Source organism: Hypanus sabinus, chromosome 7, assembly GCF_030144855.1.
Source record: "Hypanus sabinus isolate sHypSab1 chromosome 7, sHypSab1.hap1, whole genome shotgun sequence".
In the NCBI taxonomy this organism is placed as follows: domain Eukaryota; kingdom Metazoa; phylum Chordata; class Chondrichthyes; order Myliobatiformes; family Dasyatidae; genus Hypanus; species Hypanus sabinus.
Genome location: NC_082712.1, coordinates 35,937,915 through 35,961,633, shown reverse-complemented (window position 1 = coordinate 35,961,633; position 23,719 = coordinate 35,937,915). Strand labels below are relative to the sequence as shown.

Below are 23,719 nucleotides of genomic sequence, written 5' to 3'. Positions count from 1 at the left end.
ATCAAGGTCTTTCAACATTTGATAGGTTCAATGATTTTCCCCTTCCCCCCCAATCCTTCTTAATTCCAGTGAGTACAAGCCCAGTGCCATCAAATACTCCTAATATGATAAGCCTTTCAAACCCAGAATAATTTTGAACCTTTGAATCTTCTCCAGGTCAGCATATCCTTTCTTAGATAAGGGTGTCTAACTAAAATAGATTACAACAGTAAATTCTGGACTCCTTTTATCTTTAGTCTGAAATTTTTTCTGGAAGAACACTGATGTATTTACACATCTTTGAGAAGTAACTATAGGTGGTAGTGCTCCTGTGTCTGCTACTGCCATGCCATTTGATGGTAGAGGTTGTGGATTTGAGAGTGCTGTTGGAATAGTGCAGATGCATTTTGTTACTGTTACTGTGCATTACTGGTGGAGGGAATGGCCCATCAAGTGAGTTGATTTTTTTTGAGTGGTACAAACATTAAGTTCTTAGAAGAGCACTCGTTTAGCCAATGTAATCTATTCTTGACCTGTGTTTTGAGATAGTAAAGGAACTTTGGGTAGCCTTGTCTCTTGACACCCACTCTTGTCGCCAGTGTATTTTTGTGGATGGTCCACTGAGCTAATCGATGGTGACTTGTGCTACTGATGAAGGAATATTTTATAACACTGGCATTTTCATCACCATGGTTGGATGGATATATTCTTCAAAATAATCATTGACTGGCACTTAGGCACAGATGTCATTTGCCACTTTGAGCTTTGCTTCAGTGTTGCCTAGGCTTTAACGTGTAACAATATACATTGATTCCTATGCTGAGCAATTGCCAATGGAATTGAACATTGTGTAGTTATCAGCAAATACTCTTCTGTATGGCATGCATGAATTGTGGTGACTTTTTGGATTATATCATTGTCTGAGTGAGCAACTGCCAGTGTGTCTGCATGATCAACATTTTTTCACCAATTAGAGCGCTGAGGAAGAGTGAAACATCAAGGTGAGTGCAGAAGGTGAGCAAGTGTTCAGCATCATCTCCAGTCTTTTACTCACTGTTGCTGGAGGAAGGTATTGGAGTGTGATGGTCTCTCTCTCCCTTGATGCTTTTGGGGATGGTCCCAAAGTTCTGGGTCTGCAGTTTATGGATTGGACTAGAACACTGAGCAAGAAGGGAGGAAGGCAGAAGAAAGAAAATTATGGGCTGGTTAGCCTGACCTCAGTGGTTGGGAAGACATTGGAGTCGATTGTTAAGGGCGGTTTTCAGGGTATTTGGAGGCACGATAAAATAGACCAAAGTCTGCATGGTTTCCTTAAGGGAAAATGTTGCCTGAAATCTGTTGGAATTGTTCCAGGAAGTAACAAACAGGATTGACAGAGTCAGTGGATGTTGTTTACTTAGAGTTACAGAAGGCCTTTGACAACTTCCTGCACATGAGGGTACTTAACAAGGTAAGAGCCCATATTACAGGAAAGATACTAGCATGAAGATTGGTTGATTGGCAAGAGGCAATGAGTGGGAATAAAGGGAGCCTTTTCTGGTTGGCTGTTGATGATTAGTGGTGTTATGCAGGGGTTGGTGTTAGGACTGTTTCTTTTTACATGATATATTAATGATTTGACAAAATTGATGGACATGTGGAAAGATAGATGGAGGGGCAGGTACTGTTGAGGAAGGAAGGAGGCTGCAGAAAGATTCAGCCATATTAGGAGAGTGGGCAAAGAAGTGGCAGATGGAATAGTATCAGGAAGTGTATGGTCATGTGTTTTTCTAAAGGGAATAAAAGTAATTAGTATTTTCAAAACAGGGAGGAAATTTTACAAATTTATGGTGTAATTGGACTTGGGAGTCCTCATGCAGTATTCCCTAAAGGTTAACTTGCAGGTTGAGTTGGAGTTGAGGAAGGCAAATGCAATGTTAGCATTCATTTTGAGAAGACTAGAATATAAAAGCAAGGATCTAATGCTGAGGCTTTATAAGGCACTGGTGAGGTTTCACTGGATGGTGACCAGTGGTGTTCCACAGGGATTTTTTCTGGGACCCCCTCCTCTTTATGATTTTTATAAATGACCTGGATGAGGAAGTAGAGGGGTGGGTTAGTAAGTTTGCTGATGGCACAGAAGTTGGGGGTGTTGTGGATAGTCTGGAGGATTGTCAGATGGTACAGAGAGACATCGATAGGATGTGGAACTGGGCTGAGAAGTGGCAGATGGAGTTCAACCCAGATAAGTGTGAAGTGGTTCATTTCAGAAGGTTAAATTTGAAGACAGAATATAATATTAATGGTAGGACGCTTTGGCAGTGTGGAGGATCAGCAAGATCTTGGGGTTCGTGTCCATGGGACACTCAAACCCCTCTTGGAGTACTGGCTTCAGTTCTGGGTCACCTCATTACAGGAAGGATGTAGATACTATAGAGAGAATGCAGAGGTGATTTACAAAGATGTTGCCTGGATTGGGGAGCATGCCTTATGAGAATAGGTTGAGTGAACTTGGGCTTTTCTCCTTGGAGCGATGGAGGATGAGAGGTGACTTGATAGAGGTACATAAGATGATGAGAGGCATTGGTCGTGTGGATAGCCAGAGGCTTTTTCCAGGGCTGAAATGGCTAACACAAGGGGGTATAGTTTTAAGGTGCTTTATAGTAGGTACAAGGGGAATGTCAGAGGGAAGTTTTTCCACACAGAGGGTGGTGGGTGCATGGAATGCACTGCCAATGACAGTGGTAAAGGTAGATACAGTAGGGTCTTTTAAGAGACTCAGAGAGAAATACACGGAGCTTAGGAAAATAAGAGGGCTATGCGATAGGGAAATTCTAGGCAGTTTCTAGAGTAGGTTACATTGTCAGCATGACATTATGGGCCGAAGGACCTGTAATGTGCTGTAGATTTCTATGGCCTATAAATACTGTGAGCAGTTTTGGGCCTCTTATCTAAAAAAGGATGTGCTGACATTGAAGGGGGTTCAGAGGAGGTTCATGAAAATAATTCCAGGAATGAAAAGGTTATCACACAAAGAGTGTTTGATGGCTCTGGTTCTCCTCACTGGAATTTAGAAGAATTGGGGAGAGAAATTTCACTGAAACCTAACAAATGTCAAAAAGTGTAGATAGATGTGAAGAGGGTTTCTCCTATAGTGGGGGAGTCTAAAAGCAGAGGGCACAGCCTCAGAATAGAGGGATAATCATTTAGAGTAGAGTTGAGAATGAATTTGTTTACTCAAGAGTGGTGAATCTGTGGAATTCGTTGCCACAAGCAGTTGTAGATGCCAGGTGATTGGTTGATGCTAGGTTCTTGATTAATCAAAGCTTGAAAGGTTACAGGTAGAAAGCAGGAGAATGGTGTTGATGCAGAAAATGGATCAGCCATGATGAAATCTTGGAGTAGACTCGATCAGCCAAATGACCTAATTCTGCTCCTACGTCTTATGGTTTTACGGTTATCTAACCTAACCACAAATTTGCTAGTATTTATTCTCATTTACACCCCTTGGCTAGTCCCCATTGTGTGGCTTTGTTACTCCTATTTGCATCAGAAAAATCTCAGATCATTATTACATTGTTCTTCAGCCAGTTATCCCTTATGCTGCTAAACACTAGCTTCTGAGCCTTTCCATGTAAAAGTTTCTGCCCATTATTACCTAGACCAGAGGTCGGCAACCTGCGGCTCCAGAGCCACATGCGGCTCTTTGATCTCTGTGATGTGGCTCCCCGTGGTTTGTTAGCTTTTGAAATGTAATTCGAAATTTGAAGATTATGGTGATCTTGTACAATCTGAAAACTTTGCGGAGACACCGTTTCCTGGCACATCCGAACCGGCTCACAATTAGCCACCGTTCAGGCTAAGGGAGATAGCCTACGGAGGTTTGTGAGTACGTGTCTTTTGGAGCATCCGCGCACACGGGGGGTGGGTTGAGGGAGGCTTTAAAGCAAGGCTGTTTAGTTCGAATAAAGTTACCTTTGACTGCAGTCTTTATTTTAGCGCTGCGTGTAGCACACCGCTACAACGTGTTTTTTTATCGCTATTAATATACGTCACCACTGCCAATGCCTGACACCCGCCAGTGCGCGCATTCTTTTAATTCTTCGATCCAAGGTAGGCTAACTATGGAGTAACCTTCAACCCAACGTCTTTTTTTTCGGAGTTCAAAATGTGTTTGTTGCATGCAGAAATGTAATTTCGTTTTCTCTGCAGGAGTTCATCAATTTCATAAATGCAACACATTATAGTTTGTTTATACATAGCATAAAGGCAAAAAAAAACCCGTTGTATGCAGTGTTATTTCATTTTGTGGCTCCCAGTGTTTTCTTTTCTGTGGGAAATGGGTCCATATTGGCTCTTTCAGTGGTAAACGTTGCCGACCCCTGACCTAGACACTGGCAAATGGGCTTTAAATTGATAGCAAGATTACCAAAAGCAGAATGAGGAAGTAATTGGGAGGGGTCGGGTTCTGAAATAATAAAAAGACTACATGGTTTTCAGTAGCAAAGTTCAAAATAAATTTATTATCAAAGTACATGTATGTCGCTATATACAACCCTGAGATTCATTTTCTTGCAGGGGATCACAGTAAATACAAGAAATGCAATAATTTTCAATGAAGGACACAAATGAGCTGAAGCAAAAATGAAGTGATGGTTCACATGATGTCTAAAATTAAGTCTATTGTGACACCAGCTTCTGCTAATGTCTGGTTTTGTTTCAAGTAGTTGCTGAGAAGACAGCTGGTTTCAATTGACTAAATGGCTGGAAACTTGTGATGGGGACTGATGCCAATAGCTGCAATGCTTTAGTTGATGGAAATTTTCTATTCATTCAGTGTTGCAAGTCTGACAAGTATTTAGTAATTAATATGGCAGATGCTTCCAAATGGAAGTAGCTGCAGTAAAAGTGAGTCTCATCACTTACTATCAATTAATGCCCAATATTAGCCATTCCTTACTTGCTGTTTACTTTTTAAAAATATAGCTACTTATTAAACAATAGCCATCCCATAACTCATACTTCAATGATTTCTTTATTTTGATTTAAGATGGTTTTGCATTAAAACAAATCACCTTCAATTGATTATTACCATCATTTCCCTCAAGGCTTTTAACTACCTGTTCATCAATTATCTTTAGGCACACAGTGATCACAGTACTAGATCCAACTGGCCTGTTCCCTCATTGGTTCCTCCCACATGCTAATCTTAAAAAATATATATATTGTACATTTCATGAATTCTCCACATCATTATTGTTTACTTAATTTGCCTGGCCTGTATGTAGATTGTCAAAATTATCAATTGACACAGCTGTTTCAATTTTGTTAATTCATACAATGGCTTGCATTACTATTAGTGGTTGTAACTCCATTTATTATTTTCCTTCCCTATTTTGTTTTGGTTCCACCCAAAGCTGATTCTAGTGCTAAAATCTTTGCTTCTGCCATACCCCCAATCTTCAACATTAGGACTACCCTGCCTCCTTTACCATTTTGCCTATTTTCTGGAAATAAGGTATCCTGGAAGATTTAATTTCCAGGCTTGGTAAATTACAAACTCATTTCTACAATGGCTATTAGATCACACAGGCATGGATAGCCGAATGGCTGACAGGCAGGAGGCAGCGAGTGGGAATAAAAGGGGCCTTTTCTGGTTGGCTACAGTGGTGTTCCTCAGGGGTCGGTATTGGGACTGCAGCTTTCCACATTGTTTGTCAATGATTTAGATAATGGAATTGATGGCTTTGTGGCAGAGTTTGCAGATGATAGATAGGTAGAGGGGTAGGTAGTGCTGAGGAAGCAATGCGATTACAGCAGGACTTGGGACAAATTGGAAGAATGGGGAAAAATGGCAGATGGAATACAGTGTTGGGAAATGTATGATGATGCATTTTGGTAGAAGTAACAATAGTGTGGACTATTATCCAAGTGGGGAGAAAGTTCAAACATCAGAGGGACTTGGGAGTCCCCGCACAAGACTCCCAGAAGGTTAATTTAGGTGTTGAGTCTGTGGTAAAGAAGGATAATGCAATGTTGGCATTTATTTCAAGGAGAATAGAAGATAAAAGCAAGGAGATGATACTTAGCAATTATAAGATATCAGTCAGGCTGCATGGAGTATTGCCAATGGTTTTGGGGGCCCATATCTCAGAAAGGATGTGTTGTCGTTGGAGAGAGTCAAGAGGAGGTTCACAAGGATGATTCCAGGAGTGAAGGGGTTAACGTATGAGAAGTGTATGACAGCTTTGGGCCTGTACTCACTGGAATATGGAAGAATGTGGGGGATCTTGTTGAAACTTACCAAATGTTGAAAGGACTAGATAGGGCGGATGTGGTGAGGGCATCCAGAGTTAGAGGGCAGAGCCTCAAAATTGAGGGGTGACACCTTAGACAGATATAAGGAGGTTTTTTAGCCAGAGAATAGCACATCTGTGGAATGCTCTGCCACAGACTGCGGTGGAGGCCAGATCTGTGCGTATATTTAAGGCAGAAGTTGATCATTTCCTGATCGGTCAAGGAATCAAAGGATATGGTGAGAAGGCTGGTACATGGAGTTGAGTGGGATCCGGCATTAGCCACAATGGAATGGTGGATTGACTTGGGCTGAACAGCCTAATTCAGCTCCTATGTCATATGGTCTTATTTGGTGATTAATTTGCTCCATGTCATATGGCGATTAATTTGATTCTTTAATTTGTAATAACTTGGTTAATGGCTGAATGAGAACTGGCATCTTTTCCCTTTCACATGGATATGAGACAAAATTAAATCAGAATTTTAACAGTAATGAATGTATTACAAGGTTTGTATTTGTGTTCCTTGGAGCTGAGGAGGATAAAGAAATGCTTGAAAGGGGTATATAGAATTATAAGAGTAGAAAGAAACTTCTCCCTTCCCCCCCAATCAGAAGTCCGAAGTGAGTAGAAATAGGTTTAGTGTAAGATGTAGTAGGTTTGGAAAGGACTTGGGGAAAGTTTTCAGAGGGTGCTTAGAATCTGGAACCTATTGAGGAGGTGGTAAAGCCAGGTAGTCTCACACTATTGAAGAAATATCTAGAGGAGGATGTGAGTTACCTAATGCACGAAGGCTTTAAGACCAAGTAGTGCTGAATGGGATTTATATAGAAGAGCGTTTGCTGGTTGGCATTGACATTGTGAGCCAAAAATCCTGCTTTTGTGTGGTATGACTCTTGACTTGGGCACTTGTTAAGAGAGGAACAGCATTAATATTTCAGGTCAATGACTTTTTTTTTAGAACCAACATGTTGAGTATTTCCAACACTTTGTTTTTAATTTTGAATTTCCAGTATCTCACATTTTAATGCCAGTGATTTACACTTTTCTAAATGTCTTGTTTGTTTCTGACAAGAAAGCTATGCTGTGTACAATTAACTTACTAGAATCCATCCAGGTATTTCAGCCAGTCTTGTCGTGCAGTTGTTTAATGTAGTGTCAGGCACTGAGAAACATTAAACAAGTTGGCTTTCTCTAGTGATAAGTCTCATTTAGAAATTAATTTGAAGAATTTGCAAGATATTCAGTATCTCCTTTAACTACACGGCCTTTAAGTTGAAACATTTTTATTTCTTTAACAGCTAGTGACCAAATTACAAGTGTTTATGAATGAAGTTTATCATTTCAACCAGAAGAAGGGGAAAATAGTTAATGCATCTTTCTATTAAAGGTTTCAAATTTACTTGCAGAACTACATAGCATGTACCATTATATAATCACTGAATTATATTCGACTTTCTCTTGTGTATTTCTGTGTGGCAGTTCTGGAAACTGGAGAAGTGGCGGTGAGAATGTTGCACATTATTTTTATTTGAACAGATAATGGTTGTTTTTAAGCACTATTGTCCTTTCAGTTTGCATCAACCTAAAAAGCTATCTTTCCTGTTTTGTCTGTTACTTAACTGTTAATTTTTGAGGAGAGATTGCCAGATTGCTGTATGCTTCTAAAGATTTAATGTCCTGAAACACAAAATGATTACAGCATGGAATGAGGCCAGTTAATCTCCATAAATTCTTTTGTAAGAGTAATCCACCCATTCTCATGTTCATGCTCCTGGTTCTCACACCCCCTCCCCCCACCCAGATTTATCTAGCTCGTTTGAATGCCACAATTGAATCTGCGACTGGCAGTGCATTCTTGACCCTAATCACTTGCCACTTTTTTTGGTAAATGTTTTGTCTTGATGACAGGCCTGTAAGATGGCGATGATAATATCCTTTGGAATTCCACAAATAACAAAACCAAATTTCTCTCTTCGACCTTGTGTAATTTAAATTCTCTCAAGTTAGTTAACTCATTCTGTCTTTAACTAATCCTCTCTGGCTTTCTCTCACAAACGAGAAAATCTGCAGATGCTGAAAATCTGAGCAACACGCAAAATGCTGGAGGGGCTCAGTAGGCCAGACAGCATCTAGAAAAAGAATAGATGTTTCAGGCTGAAACCTGCCAAAGGGTTTCAGCCCAAAATGTCAACTGTACTCTTTTTCTGGATGATGCCTACCTTGCTGAGTTCCTCCAGCATTTTGTGTGTGTTGCTCTGGCTTTTTCTAATCAATTCACTTTGTCCTAATGACTGTCTATTCTGTCCACAGAATTTAAGCTGATTGTCCTTTTAAAATGCAATTTTGGATTCCTTGGGGAGCACTACTGCTACTACTGGACTTGAAAATATCGGGCAATAATGGCAAGGGTCTCCACAGTTTTTCCCTAATTCTTTCAGTAGCACATTTAAGAATTACCTACCCAAGCGTTCCTCACCACTACCACCACCCATCCTTAACACCATTCACTAGAATTTCCAATGTGGATGAAGGAAATGCAGCATTTATCCTTTTAGTTTCTTGTTGCATACTGTTGAGATTGTCAAGTATGCTACATAGTGCCCACATAAAATAGTGGTTTTATTTTACTTTTTTTCCTATTTGGAGTACTGCTTTGAATTGGAGCTACCAAATGTATTTGGATGAGTGTTTTCTAGAACACTTCAAATGCATTTACAAAGTTCACTTTAATATTTTTCCCAAGTACATTCTAAACTTCCTGATGGACAATTTATAGGCAGGACTTCTTAATTCACAGATGGTATATTACAGCCATCTGTACTCATGAGTTCAACGATGTATTGGATACAGCTGTACCTTATGTAGCAATACCTAAGTATAGTGATTCATTATAGCTCACTTGGTCCACTAGTTCAAACATGCACAAGTATTTACCATCAGTCTCAAGTAACCAGTAACAAAAACTTTAGAGCCATTTCCTAAGGTTGTTCAATATTATTAAAAGGACCTTTTACAAAACCATACCCTCAGCTGTGCAGTGCTATTCTAGGAACCTTGAGCAAACCTCTGTTCTTACACTCGCAGCAAGAATTTCACCTACAGTTTAATGTGGTTTAGCTGCCTATGAGGGCCATTATTGGGCTGACTGGGATAATTGGCATAGCTGCAGTGTATTATTCAAGGTTTCACACCTCAGTGGTAAGGTAGATGCAGAGCAGTATTTGAAATTGTTAGTGTGCTTTCATACCTCCCCAACTCCTACAGTCCACCCATTTTCTCATGTTGAATGTGAAGGAAGCTCTGTGTTCTTTTCTTTTGCTCTTCCCAGCCCTGATATTTCCCTACAAGCTCAATAGTGGCCCTGGCTCTTCCATTCTTAATTGTAGGGGCTGTATTCTGTGAGATTGCCAGCAGAGGGCAGGGGTTTGCATACTTTTTGGCCATCATTAAGGCGTTTTCCCCCTTTTATTGCTGTTTCCTTTCCTAGGAACACATTCTGAAAGCTAAGCATGGCACCAGTGTAATAATTCTGCTATTTTCTTTTAAACTCTAGTAGATCCGTATCTATATTTCAACACTTAATTCATTACCATGCTAATGGTTGCTATTATGATCTTCTGAGTTCCTCCACCATTTTGTGTGTGTTACCCATTACTATCATCATTTCTTTTTGCATGTAATCACAATTGTCTTGCACCCTATCATGGGCCTTTTATATTTCCTTTTGTTTATTTTTCTTTGTACCCATCACCAACATGGAACCCTTCCTTGCTCTTTAAGCACTTAGGATTTTTCTTGTTCTGATAAAATATTGTTGTCAGAAACACACTGAGTCTCAGCAATTTGCAGAACGGTAAACTTTATTTTTCGAGTCTGCAGAGTCGGACCCAACCAGCTCCTGCTAGATTGAGTGCCGAATTACACTTTGCACAGTTTTTTATACCCTACTTGTTTACGACTTTGTGAGTTGCACCCATGTGAGGTGCAGACATTCTTCCTTAATCTCATTACAAAATTACAAATGTGATAACCCTTTGGCCCACTTATCAGCCTCAGCGCATTAACACCGTTATTGTTCAACCATTAAGCATGTCTTCCCGTTACCCGTATCGCTTCTTTCATCAGCAAGCTATTGTTTCATCCTGATTTTGCAAATTGGTTTATACGTTGCCCTGCAAGTTGCTTTGCACGTTCTTTCTGTGTCAGCACATTCTAAATGGACTCCTTAAGAATCATTTCTCTCAATTGTTAACTGGATCAGTTAACTGTTTCCCTCATTGCAAATTGATATTTGGAGCTGTTTATAGTAGTTCCATATTGACAACATCCACTCTACCCTTGTTAATCATCTGGAACACTGAACGGTACAGCACAGGAACAGGCTTTTCAGCCCATCACGTCAGTGTAAACCATAATGCTAATCTAAGCTCATCCTATCTACCTGCACAAGGACTGTATCCCTTTATTCTCTGCCTCTTTGTATATCTATTTAAATGCCTCAAACAGTGCGATCATATCCACTGCTAGAACCTTCCCTGGCAGTACATTCCAGACACCTGCCACCTGCTGAGTATGTATATTTTAAATAAACTTGCTTTATAAATCTCCTTTAAACTTTAACTGCTTTCTTAAGTTTGTCCAGGTAATTACAGTTAATTCTCTCCAATACAGGCAGTGACATTTTTGGCTTGTAACATCTGTTCTTCTAAAGTAGATCTTGATTTGAAGATGCCTGTTAGACTGTATTGTTGTGCTTCAGAAAGTCAAAGTTTGGCTAAATCTTAAATAACGTTACATTAAAGCATATCACAGCTTGATATAAGTAATCCAGTTGATAGCAAAAACACCAGTGATGTCCCAATTAACCAATTTTTATTTTATACCAATTTGTAAAGTTATCTTTATCTATCCTGCTGCATTGACAAAAGTACAAACCTGGAGAAGGTGGAACACTTCTAGTATCTGAGGAGTCACCTCTCAGCAAAGATAAGATTTTGAAGTATGTGGTGAATTTCATAATCAATACATCAGTGCAGCCGTATCAGAATCAGGTTTAAAATCTCCGACATTTATCGTGAAATCTGTTGCTTTGCGGTGGCGGTACATTGCAATACGTAATTAAAATTATAAATTACTTTAAAAAGTACTAAATTAAATGAGTAGTTCAAAAATAGAGGTGAAAAGTACTGAGGTAGTATTCTTGGGTTCATTGTCCATTTAGAAATATGATGGCAGAGGGTAGGAAGCTGTTCTTGAAATATTGAGTGTGTGTTTTCAGGCTCTTGTATCACTTCCCTGATGGTACCAGTGAGAAGAAGGCATGTCCTGGGTGATGGAGGTCCTTGATGATGGATGTTGCCTTTTTGAGGCATCGCCTTTTGAAGGTGTTCTGGATGCTGGGGAGACTGATGGAGTCAGCTGACTTTACAACTTCATGCAGCTTTTTCCGATCCTGTGCAGTGGCCACTCTGTACCAGGCAGTCATGCAGCCATGTCTGAGATTCCTTTGTACATTTCAGAGAAAACATGCTTGAAGATCTCAGACCTGGCATAAAACTTGTAGCTTACTGGGCAGCAATGATTTCCCCATTCTCCTTTCTTTATGCTACTAGGATTAATGCACAAATATAGATTGTATTTAAATCTCTGGAGTTTATCTCGACTATATAGCCTCTGTATCTTTACTTTTAGATTGTCTTGCAGCATAGGTGCCCTTTTGGATTTCTTTATAAACTGATCATCTGTAATAGTCAAACTAAATGGAAGTTTGCTGAATTCTCTCCTTTTTTTTATTTTGCCCCCAAAACAACAGCTTAATTTTGTTTCTCTTTCTTTCCTGCCCTTCCACTGTCCACCAAATCTGGTTTGCTCTTGTTCCTATTCTTGTTCACCTTCATCTATTCCAGTTCCAGCAAACTGATCTGTTATTTTACTCTATTTATTCTTGCTCATACCATCATAGTTTATTTTAGTATATGGAGTTATTCGAATTCCATTGTATTTGTCAGAACAAGACTTGCTTAGCAGCCTATTGAGAAAGATTAGATGGCACCTGAGGTGAAGTCAGCATAATTTTAGGCAGAGGAACAAATTATGATTTTTGTAATTAAATATTTAGAATACAGAACTTGTGCAATTATTGGGAAAGTGCTGTCGACGTTTCGGGCTGAGACCCTTCATCAGGTCAGTCCTGAAGAAGAGTCTCGGCCTGAAACGTCGACAGCGCTTCTCCCTAAAGATGCTGCCTGGCCTGCTGTGTTCGACCAGCATTTTGTGTGTGTTGTTGTTTGAATTTCCAGCATCTACAGATTTCCTTGTGTTGCGCAATTATTGATTTTTTTTCTTCTTTTTATCTTAGGATCCATCAGTTACGCAAGTGACAAGAAATCCTCCTCCAGCATTAGAGGAATACAATCCATTCACAGATGGGCGCAAAGTATGAAAGCTTCAGATTTTTATGTACTTCTGTGCAAGTTTGAGAGCACATGTCTACTAAGTGTGACTATTAAACATTCCACATCAGAGGAAGAAAGATTATGTTACAGAGAACACATGTAGCCAACACAGAACTATCAGAGCATTTAAGAGCTAGTTACCCGGGATTGCATTCCATAGGGGTCATTGACTCAAAAGTGATAATGTAAAATGGCTAGTAATAATGGCATATAGGTTTTAGGACTACAGAAATTATTAGATCAGAGCACTTGAAGATACACTGTGCATTTATCTGGTTTGGTTAGCTTTTTCTGTGAAAGTCCCAACTTCCTCCCAAAATAGTGATTGCCTAGTTAATCCTTAAAATACACATAATTACTATCTAGGTGCATTAGAATTAGAGCTGAGGTAAGTAAAATATGTTCATATGCCTTCTTTATACTAGTCCATGTTCACGAGTTCAATCTCATTCAGTAGGTAAATAATTTATGATTGATTTGTTTTGCTAAAACAATAAGACAGCAGAAAGAAGGTCTTTCAGCCCTATGGCCTTTTACGAACTTTAAAGATCTCCAATTATTTGCCTTAGTAAGCAGCAACACTCAAGGTTTCAATGTAATGTTCACTTTTATTGAAGAATACAGTATTTTAACTTACATTTTCTGGTACAAGGGTATGTCAAAAATCTTTGCATCTGAAACACCTTTTTTTTAAAAATTGCACTGACACCTGTAGATGGCACTTGAGGAGAAGTCAATATAATTTTAGACAGAAGTATAAGTTGTGATTTGTAGCTAAATCCCTTTTGAAATGAACTTGCAGTATTTTTGTTTTATAGCTATTTTTCAGCTAATACTCTTTAATGTAGTTCATCCCAGATTGCAGCAACTTGGTTTTGCCAGTTACTAGAAATTTGTACACCATCCCTGCCATTTAATCTTTTCTCAGCTTAGCTTCTGAAAATGAAGCATGGATTTGAACTGTCGCACTAACTCTTCCCATAACATTAACCAACATAAGGAGAATACCCTGTTTCTATTAAATCCTGTATTTCTCAATCCATACTGGGATATTTGATTATAGCCACAATTATATTCTCCAGAGTTAGTTAGACATAGTACTCTACCTGAGGCTTAACTTTTTCTATATGGAGTGCCTATAAAAAGTATTCACCTCTTTGGAAGTTTTTATGTTTTATTGTTTTACAACGTTGAATCACAGTGGATTTAGTTTGTCTACTTTTTTGACACTGATAACAGAAAAAAGACTTTGTGTCAAAGTGATAACAGATCTGTACAAAGCAATCTAAATTAATTACAAATATAAAACACAAAGTAATTGCAGAAGTATTCACTCCCTTTAATATGACACACCAAATCATCACTGGTGCAGACAATTGGTGTTAGAAGTCACGTAATTAGTTAAATGGAGATCACTGTGTACAGTCAAGGTGTTTCAATTGATTGTAGTAAAAATACACCTGTATCTGGAAGGTCCATCTGCTGGTGAGTCAATATCCTGGCCAAAACTACACCATGAAGACAAAAGAACACTAAGCAACTGTGAAAAGCACAAGCCAGGGGATGGATACAAGAAAATTTCCAAGTCACTGAATATCCCTTGGGAGTACACGTAAGTCAATCATCAAGAAATGGAAAGATGTAAATCTGCCTAGAGTAGGCCATCCTCAAAAAACTAAGTGACCATGCAAGGAGAGGACTAGTGAAGAGAGGCCACCAAGAGTCCTATGACAACTGGAGGAGTTGCAAGCTTCAGTGGCTGAGATGGAAGAGATTTTCTTGCAACAGCTGTTGCCCCAGTGCTTCACCAGTAGCAGCTTTATGGAGAGTGGCAAAGAGAAAGCCACTGTTGGGGGAAAAAAAACACAAATGAAATCTCAGCTGGAGTTTGCCAGAAGATACGTGGGAGACACTGAAGTCAGCCGGAAGAAGGTTCTATGATCTGATGAAACCAATATTGAGCCTTTTGGCCATCAGGCTAAAACGCTATGTTTGGCGTAAACCAAACCACACCACACATAATCAAAAACACACCATCTCTATTGTGAAGCATGGTGGTGGCTGCATCATGCTGTGGGGATGCTTCACTGCAGCAGGCCCTGGAAGGCTTATCAAGGTAAAGGGTAAAATGAACGCAGCAAAATACAGGGAAACCCTGGAGAAAAACCTGATGCAATCTGCAAGAGTACTGCAACTTGGGATTTGTTTTCCAGCAAGATAATGACACCAAACCTAAGTTACACAGTAGTAGCTTAAAAACCACAAAGTAAATGTCCTGAAGAGGCCAAGACTGAGTACAGACCTCAATCCAATTGAGAATTTGTGGCTGGACTTGAAGCGTTTGTCAGTCACGATCCCCACACAATCTGACAAGAATGGGGTAAAATTGAAGTGTCCAAATATGCAAAGCTGCTAGAGACCTATCCATACAGACTCAAGACTATAATTGCTGCCAAAGGTGCATCTACTAAGTACTGACTTGAAGCGGGTGAGTACTTGAGCAATCAATTATTGTGTTTTGTATTTGTAATTAGATCACTTTATAGAGATCTGTTTTCATTTTGCCACTAAGAAGTCTTTTTCTGTTGATCAGTGTCAAAAAAGCCAAATTAAATCCACTAATTCAATGCTGTAACACAATAAAACAAGAAAACTTCCAAGAGGGGTAAATACTTTTTATAGGAACTGTACTTGACTCAGTAAAATTTTACAACCCTATGGCTTCTTCATTATCTGTTCATAAATATTCATTCATAAATCCTTGGATCTAGTTTTTTGACAACTTTCAAAATGATTCGTTTTCAAATGCAAGTATAGTTGTATCAACAAGTGTCTGTTCCTTCTGTATTTGACTTAATTAATTGTTTTTAGAATATAGAGCTGTGCTACTCACCCAGTCTGGTAGTTTTAATTCCATTTCTATCGGAATGTGTTTGCTCTGTGAAATGGCAAAACCAGCCTGTTAAATGTATAAACTGCTGCAACAGGAACATAGCATGAGTTTCAATTGCAAAAGACAAAACACAATAAAAGCACTTTCAATTTTCAATTGATCTTGCGGTCCTTCTTATTAATTTGCTTATGATTGTCTCACAAATTGGCAGAGATCACCTCAGTTGATTCAAGTAGCTTATAAACTGATCATACTCATAGAACTGTTACTTTCAAGCAATGTTTTTGATTTCATCAACTTTGAGGATATTATTTTAGATTTTGTTCTTAAACACCGAGAAAAAGGAATTTCAAACATGTAGATGACTACTCTTGATATGAAGCAGCATTTGGTCCAAGGACTGATCAAGGAGGTCATTAATATTTGAAAATGTTAGGGACAACTCGCAAGAAGTGTATTTTGAACAAAGGGTCACACTTGGGTTGGAGGAGCAACTCCTTGTATTCAACTGGGTAGCCTCCAACTTGATAGCATGAACATTGATTTTTTTTTGAACTTCCAGTAATTGCTCCTTCTTCCCCCCCCCCCCCCCAATCCCCATTTGTGTTTCCCTCGCTCTCCTGTCTCCTTAATTGGCCATCACCTTCCTCTAGTGCTCCTCCTCCTTTCCTTTCTTCCATGATCTTCTACCCACTTCTATCAGATTCCCTCTTCTTCCGCCCATTATCTCTTTCAGCAATCAACTTCCCAACTCTTTACTTCACTCCTCCCCCCTCCCGGTTTTATCTGTCACCTACTACTTCGTACTTCCTTCCCTCCCCCACTACTGTACTCTGACTTCTCATCGTTTTCCAGTCCTGATGAAGGGTCTCGGACCAAAACCTTGAATGTTTGTTAATTTCCATAAATGCTGCCTAAGGCTACATCTACACTAGACCGGATAATTTTGAAAAAGCGAGTTTCACGTAAAAACGATAGGTGTCCACACTATGCGTTTTTAAAAGTATCTCTATCTACGTTGAAACAGAGATTTCGGCAAATCTCCTCCTATTGCGCATGTGCAGGATACATCTTCCAAAAACAAGCAACCTGTTTGGTGTGGAATCTCGGTGTGAAAGTGCGCATTTGTGTAGTTACAGACTAGAAAAACTTAGACGACAGCTGGTGACTCTCACGCAGGAGAACTTAAAAGTTTAAAAAAAACAAATACTGCAGCGTACGGAGGAAACCGACGGAGTTCACAGACTGTATGACCTGGCTGACGATAGAAAAACTGACTAAGTCTGTTGTATTAATAAAGCCCCTTGTTAAATGTATAAAACATGTCTGCATCAGTGTTATCTTATAATGTTACATTAGGCTGTTACATGTCTATTGTCAGAGAAGTACTTGCATAAATAGGTAAACTACCTTCATACTAGCAAGGACAGAAAATATGGCAAAGTGAGTATACTTATCCCTTTCTCTTCACCATCTACACCTCGGACTTCAACTACAACATAGAGACTTGCCATCTTCAGAAGTTTTCTGATGGCTCTGCCATAGTTGGATGCATCAGCAAGGGAGATGAGGCTGAGTACAAGGCTATGGTGGGAAACTTTGTCACATGGTGCGAGCAGAATCATCTGCAGCTTAATGTGGAAAAAGACTAAGGAGCTGGTGGTGGACCTGAGGAGGGCTAAGGCACTGGTGACCCCTGTTTCCATCCAAGGGGTCATTGTGGACATAGTGGAGGATTACAAATACCTGGGGATACGAATGGACAATAAACTGGACCGGTCAAAGAACACTGTGGCTGTCTACAAGAAAGGTCAGAACCGTCTCTATTTCCTGAGGAGACTGAGGTCTTTTAACATCTGCCGGACAATGCTGAGGATGTTCTACGAGGCTGTGGTGGCCAGTACTATCATGTTTGCTGTTGTGTGCTGGGGCAGCAGGCTGAGGGTAGCAGACACCAACAGAATCAGCAAGCTCATTCGTAAGGCCAGTGGCGTTGTGGGGGTGGAACTGGACTCTGACGGTGGTGTCTGAAAAGAGGATGCTGTCCAAGTTGCATGCCATCTTGGACAATGACTCCCATCCACTCCATAATGTACTGGTTAGGCACTGAAGTACATTCACCCAGAGACTCATTCCACCGAGATGTAACACTGAGCGTCATAGGAAGCCATTCCTACCTGTGGCCATCAAACTTTACAACTCTTCCCTCAGATTGTCAGACACCCTGAGCCAATAGGCTGGTCCTGAACTTATTTCCACTTGGCATGATTAACGTTATTATTTAATTATTTATGGTTTATATTGCTATATTTCTTCACTATTCTTGGTTTATGCGGCTGTGAAGTAACCCAATTTCTCTCGGGTTCAATAAAGTATGTCTGTCTATTTATTCAGTAAGTTGTGAGTCAAAGTATTTGGTGAGTACGTTTCTAGCTCTTCTGGTGTCAGTCTCTTTGCTGTCCGTTCTGAAATTGTTAGGTTGCGTTCAAGAAAACAATGAAATAGCGTGCTGCCGTCTGACAGCGTTTTCAAATGTCTCCGGTTACCCCATCCACACTGATCTGCCCGAGCAGCGTTTTTAAAAATACCCACCCTGGAAAGCGTTTCTGAAAAGCTCTGGTTTTGGAGGACAAAAACGCCGTTTTAGTGTGGAGGGAGGGTAAAAATGAAGAGATAAAGCTTCGGTTACAAATTTATCCAGTGTAGTGTGGATGTAGTCTTGGTTCCTTCAGCATTGTGTGTTTGTTGCCTTTGAACAAAGGAAGAAAACTTGCCATTGTTAAGGAACAACCCCCTTGGCCCCAGGGTGACATTGTAGGAGTTCTTTGGAGCAGTGTCCTAGGCCCATAACTGCTTTATCAGTCAAGTTTCTTCCATCAAGAAGTCAACAGTAAGGATGATTGAAGTGAAAGGTGCTATAAAGAAGAAGGTGAAATAAAAGAAAACAAGTGAGAAAAATCAACACTTCAGTTACTTACCGTTAATCAGAATTATTAAACTAACTACATGCGGACGTTTGCAAATTCAACTGCATCCTGCGTTTATTTACTACTTGGTCAATTCATACTTGGATTTAGAAAAACCTGGATGATAGCAACACACACAGCTTGATGGAGGAACTCAGCATCTATAAAGGATCTCAGCCCAAAACAGCGACAGTTTACTCTTTTCCATAGATACTGTCTGTCATTTTGTCTATGTTAACATAGAAATGTAAAAGCATAGAAAGCCTACAGCACAGTACAGGCCCACAAGGCTGCGCCGAACGTGTCCTTGCCCGAGAAATTACCTAGGGTTATCCATAGCCCTCCATTTTCTGAGCTTCATATATCTGTCCAAGAGTCTCTTAAAAGACCCTAACTTACCTGCCTCCACCACCGTTGCCGGCAGCCCATTCTATGCACTCACCATTCTCTGTGTAAAAAAAAAACAAACAAGCCAACAAACTTACCCCTCATATCTCATCTGTACCTACTTCCAAGCACCTTAAAACTGTGCCCTGTCATGCAAGCCATCTCAGCCCTGTGAAAAAGCTTCTGACATGATCAATGCCTCTCATCATCTTATACATCTCTATCAGGTCATCTCTCATCCTCCGTCACTCCAAGGGGAAAAGGCTGAGTTCACCCAACCTATTCTCTTAAGGCATGCTCTCCAGTCCAGGCAACATTCTTGTAAATCTCCTCTGCACCCTTTCTATGGTGGTTTTGGATCTCCAGCATTTTGTATATGTTGTTTTGGATCTCCACCATCTGAAGATTTTCTTGTGTTTGTGAAAATCTGCATGATGTTTGGGTCTGGGCTGATGGTTTCCAATAATGCCTTGAGAAGCATCTTAATTGCCATTCATATATAACTCCACACCCCCCACCGCCACCATCATACCACTGACATGCTGTGGTATTGACCATCTTGCTGAATGCCCTGATCTGTTCCAGCAGGGAACTGTAGGTTAGCCTTGATGAAGGATCTCAGCCCAAAACTTTAACTGTTTACTCTTTTCCATGAATGCTGCCTCACCTGCGGAGTTCCTCCGGCATTTTGCGTGTGCTGATCCTTATTTCATCAATCAATTACTACATAGAAATGCCCCTTTTACCAAAATGCTTATATCTTGTTTCAATCCTGAAGCATCAAAAAAATCTTATCTTGCAGCCATTGAAAAAGAAACTGTGTATGAGATATGTATTTCACAATTCTTTAACCATTATCTAATTAGCATATACTCCAGAAGAAGCATATACTACAGCAGAGCAATCTAATTAGTTCTATTCCCTCTCTGATTTGCAACAAATTCTTCCCCTCATTCCCATCAACCTTCCTTTGTTTCTTTTTTTTACTACTTATGAATACTAAAGGCTGATTTACGGTTGCCAGGTAAACACTCAAATCGTTTTTGGTGTTTGGGGCCTGGGAGGAAATCAATGCATCAGAAGAAAACCATGTGTTTACTGGAGAATATGTTGACTCCATACAGATATCAACCTGGTCAGGATTCCATCTGTAACTGTAAGCTAATAGCACTACTTGCATGAGACCCCTGCTGTGTTCTTGCTGCACCTAATTACAATGAAAGGCAAAGAATAGTTTGTTTGGTACCACCCAGCCTTGATTTTCTCTCTTCAATATTGCTTCATTCCCTTAATTTCTTGGTAGCCAAACTCCAGTAATGAGATTTCCTGTTCCCAGAACTCCTTGTACTCCAAGATTTAAATGAGGCCTTCTGTTGGTTTGGGTTATCTGTGGATATTGCATCCCACCTATCTACATGATATGCAAACTGGTATGCAATCATGGCTGTACAATATGGAGAGCAAGCTTTTCAGATTTCCAAGTCTTCAAGTGGCAAAATTAAATTCTTGTTTCATGATGTTATAACAAGGTTTAGCTGCTCATTCTATCAAGTTGCATTGTTGTCTGATAAACTCTTTACTTTTACAGCCACCGCCAGGAAATATTGAAAAGCCCCCAATGCCCAGTACACAGCCAGCTATCATGAAACCTACAGAGGAGCCTCCCACATATGCTTCACGGACACAGGCAAGTTTGAAGTCACTAGTATTTGTAACTTCTCATAGAAATTTGTAGCAGAGTAGTTTAATATTGGGAAGAAAAGTGGCCTTTTCTGGTTGCTGCTGGTGACTAGTATTCTGCAGGGGTCGGTGTTGGGACCACTTTTTTTCATGTTATATGTCAGTGATCTGGGTAACAGAACTGATGACTTTGTGGCAAAGTTTGTGGATGTTACAAAGATGGAGGGTTAGGAAGTGTTGAGGAAGAATGGAGTCTCCAAACGGACTTGGACAGATTAAAAGAATGGGCAAAGAAGTGGCAGATAGAATACAGTGTACGGAAGTGTATGGTCATGTACTTTGGTAGACAGAATAAAGGTGTGGACTGTTTTCTAAATGGAGAGCAAATTCAGAAATCAGAGGTGCAAAGGATTCCCTCAAGGTTACCTTGCAGGTTGACCAGATGGTAAGGAAGGCAAATGCAATGTTAATATTCATTTTGAGATGACTAGAATATAAAAGCAAGGATGTAATGCTGAGGCTTTGTAAGGCATTGATCAGAGCGCACTTGAAATATGGTGAGCAGGTTTGGGCACCTTGTCTAAGAAAGGATATGCTGACATTGGAGAGAGTTCTTAAATTGACCCTGAGAATGAAAGGGTTAACTTATGAAGAGTGGTTGAGGGCTCTAGAACTGTACTCATTGGAGTTAAGAAGAATGGGGCGGGGGGGGGGAATCTCATTGAAACCTATTGAATATTGAAAGGCCTAGATAGAGTGGATATGGGGAGGAGTTTCCTATAGTGGGGACTCTAGACCCAGAGGCCTCAACCTCAGAATACAAGGACATCAGTTTAAAAGCAGATGATTTCTTTAGCTGGAGGATGGTTAATCCATGGAATTCGTTGGCACAGGTGGCTACGGAGGACAGATCATTGGATGTATTTAAGGCAGAGGTTGATAGATTCTTGAATAGTCAGGGAGTGAAAGGTTACAGGGAGAAGGCGGAAGAATGAGGTTGAAGGGTATAATAAATCAGCCATGATAGTGATGGGGCAGACTCAATTCTACTCCTGTTTCTTACAGTCTGTACTTAGTCAAGAAAGAATCCTGTATGTTTTCTTTTGAGGTTTTGACATTATGATAATTCCTTTTGTTTTCGTGGTATTCCATCTTTTTGCCTAGTGTGCAAAATATTTAAAATTGAATTTTAAAGAAATCACACAAATTCTTAGTAATTTCACATCAATGACTATCCATTCAAAAGCAGGCACAACACCTTTAGCCAAGATCTTTTGGTGTTGATGGTGGACAGTTCATTTGTTAGAAGCTTGTTTCTTTCTGTCATCCTAGATCAGTTTCTTAACCTTTTTTTCAATTCCTTTGGCAGTCCAGTGAAGCTTACTGGATCCCTTTACAGAATAATGTATTTAAAAATATAAAATAAACTACATAAGATTACAAAAGCAATTATATTGAAATAGTTATCAAAATATTTTTAAAATAAATTAGTGATATAGCAATATGTGCTTTATTAATGCATTAAATAACGGCTATACATTTAAACTATAGGCGAGTTAAAATTAAATTTTCTTTGTTAAAGACATCATTGAGAAGGCTGTTATTGCTCAACTTGAATAAAAACATTAAACTGTGTGGTGGCCTTTGAAAAAGCAACACACACGTCATATTAGACATCCAACTGATTTTAATTTTTTGTTTTAATGTTTAGAAGTATTGAACCTGTATTTTGTATGGTTTTTATATAATTTATTTCATAAATCTGCAAAGAAATGAGTAATACATATGTTAGTTAAGTGAAGCGCAAGATATTCAAGAAACTTATATGCCAAGTAAAATAAATATGATTTTACAATTTATCTTAAGTTTCATCGCTTTTAATGGCTTTTAGATACTCAGATGGACACAATAGACAACAGACAGTAGGTGCAGGAGTAGGCCATTCGGCCCTTCTAGCCAGCACCACCATTCACTGATCATGGCTGATCATACACAATCAGTACCCTGTTCCTGCCCTCTCCCCAGATCCCTTGACCCCACTATCTATAAGAGCTCTATCTAACTCTCTCTTGAATGCATCCAGAGACTTGGCCTCCACTGCCTTCTGGGGCAGAGCATTCCACATATCCACCACTCTCTGGGTGAAAAAGTTTTTCCGCATCTCTGTTTTAAATGGCATACCCCTTATTCTTAAACTGTGGCCTCTAGTTCTGGACTCACCCATCAGCGGGAACATGCTTCCTGCCTCCAGCGTGTCCAATCCCTTAATAATCTTATATGTTTCAATCAGATCCCCTCTCATCCTTCTAAATTCCAGTGTATACAAGCCCAGTCGCTTCAATCTTTCAACATATGACAGTCCCGCCATTCCGGGAATTAACCTTGTGAACCTACGCTGCACTCCCTCAATAGCAAGAATGTCCTTCCTCAAATTTGGAGACCAAAACTGCACACAATACTCCAGGTGGGGTCTCACCAGGGCCCTGTACAGCTGCAGAAGGACCTCTTTACTCCTATACTCAATTCCTCTTGTTATAAAGGCCAGCATGCCATTAGCTTTCTTCACTGCCTGCTGTACCTGCATGCTTGCTTTCATTGACTGATGTACAAGGACACCTAGATCTCATTGTACTTCCCCTTTTCCTAACTTGACTCCATTTAGATAGTAATCTGCCTTCCTGTTCTTGCCACCAAAGTGGATAGTCTCACATTTATCCACATTAAACTGCATCTGCCATACATTTGCCCACTCACCCAACCTGTCCAAGTCACCCTGCATTCTCATAACATCCTCCTGACATTTCACACTGCCACCCAGCTTTGTGTCATCAGCAAATTTGCTAATGTTACTTTTAATCCCTTCATCTAAATCATTAATGTATATTGTAAACAGCTGTGGTCCCAGCACCGAACCTTGCGGTACCCCACTGGTCACAGCCTGCCATTCCGAAAGGGACCTATTAATCGCTACTCTTTGTTTCCTGTCAGCCAGCCAATTTTCAATCCATGTCAGTACTTTGCCCCCAATACCATGTGCCCTAATTTTGCCCACTAATCTCCTATGTGGGACTTTATCAAAAG

General features: G+C 39.9%; 1 protein-coding gene across 1 annotated transcript in view; it reads left to right on the top strand.

Annotated features, from left to right (window-relative positions):
* Window positions 1-23,719, top strand: part of scamp1 (secretory carrier membrane protein 1) — a 43,667-nt gene that overhangs the window by 3,521 nt on the left and 16,427 nt on the right. The window contains exons 2-3 of the mRNA XM_059974481.1: window positions 12,616-12,693; window positions 20,547-20,645. Coding sequence (XP_059830464.1) covers window positions 12,616-12,693; window positions 20,547-20,645 — 177 coding nt within the window. The remainder of the gene's footprint in view (window positions 1-12,615; window positions 12,694-20,546; window positions 20,646-23,719) is intronic.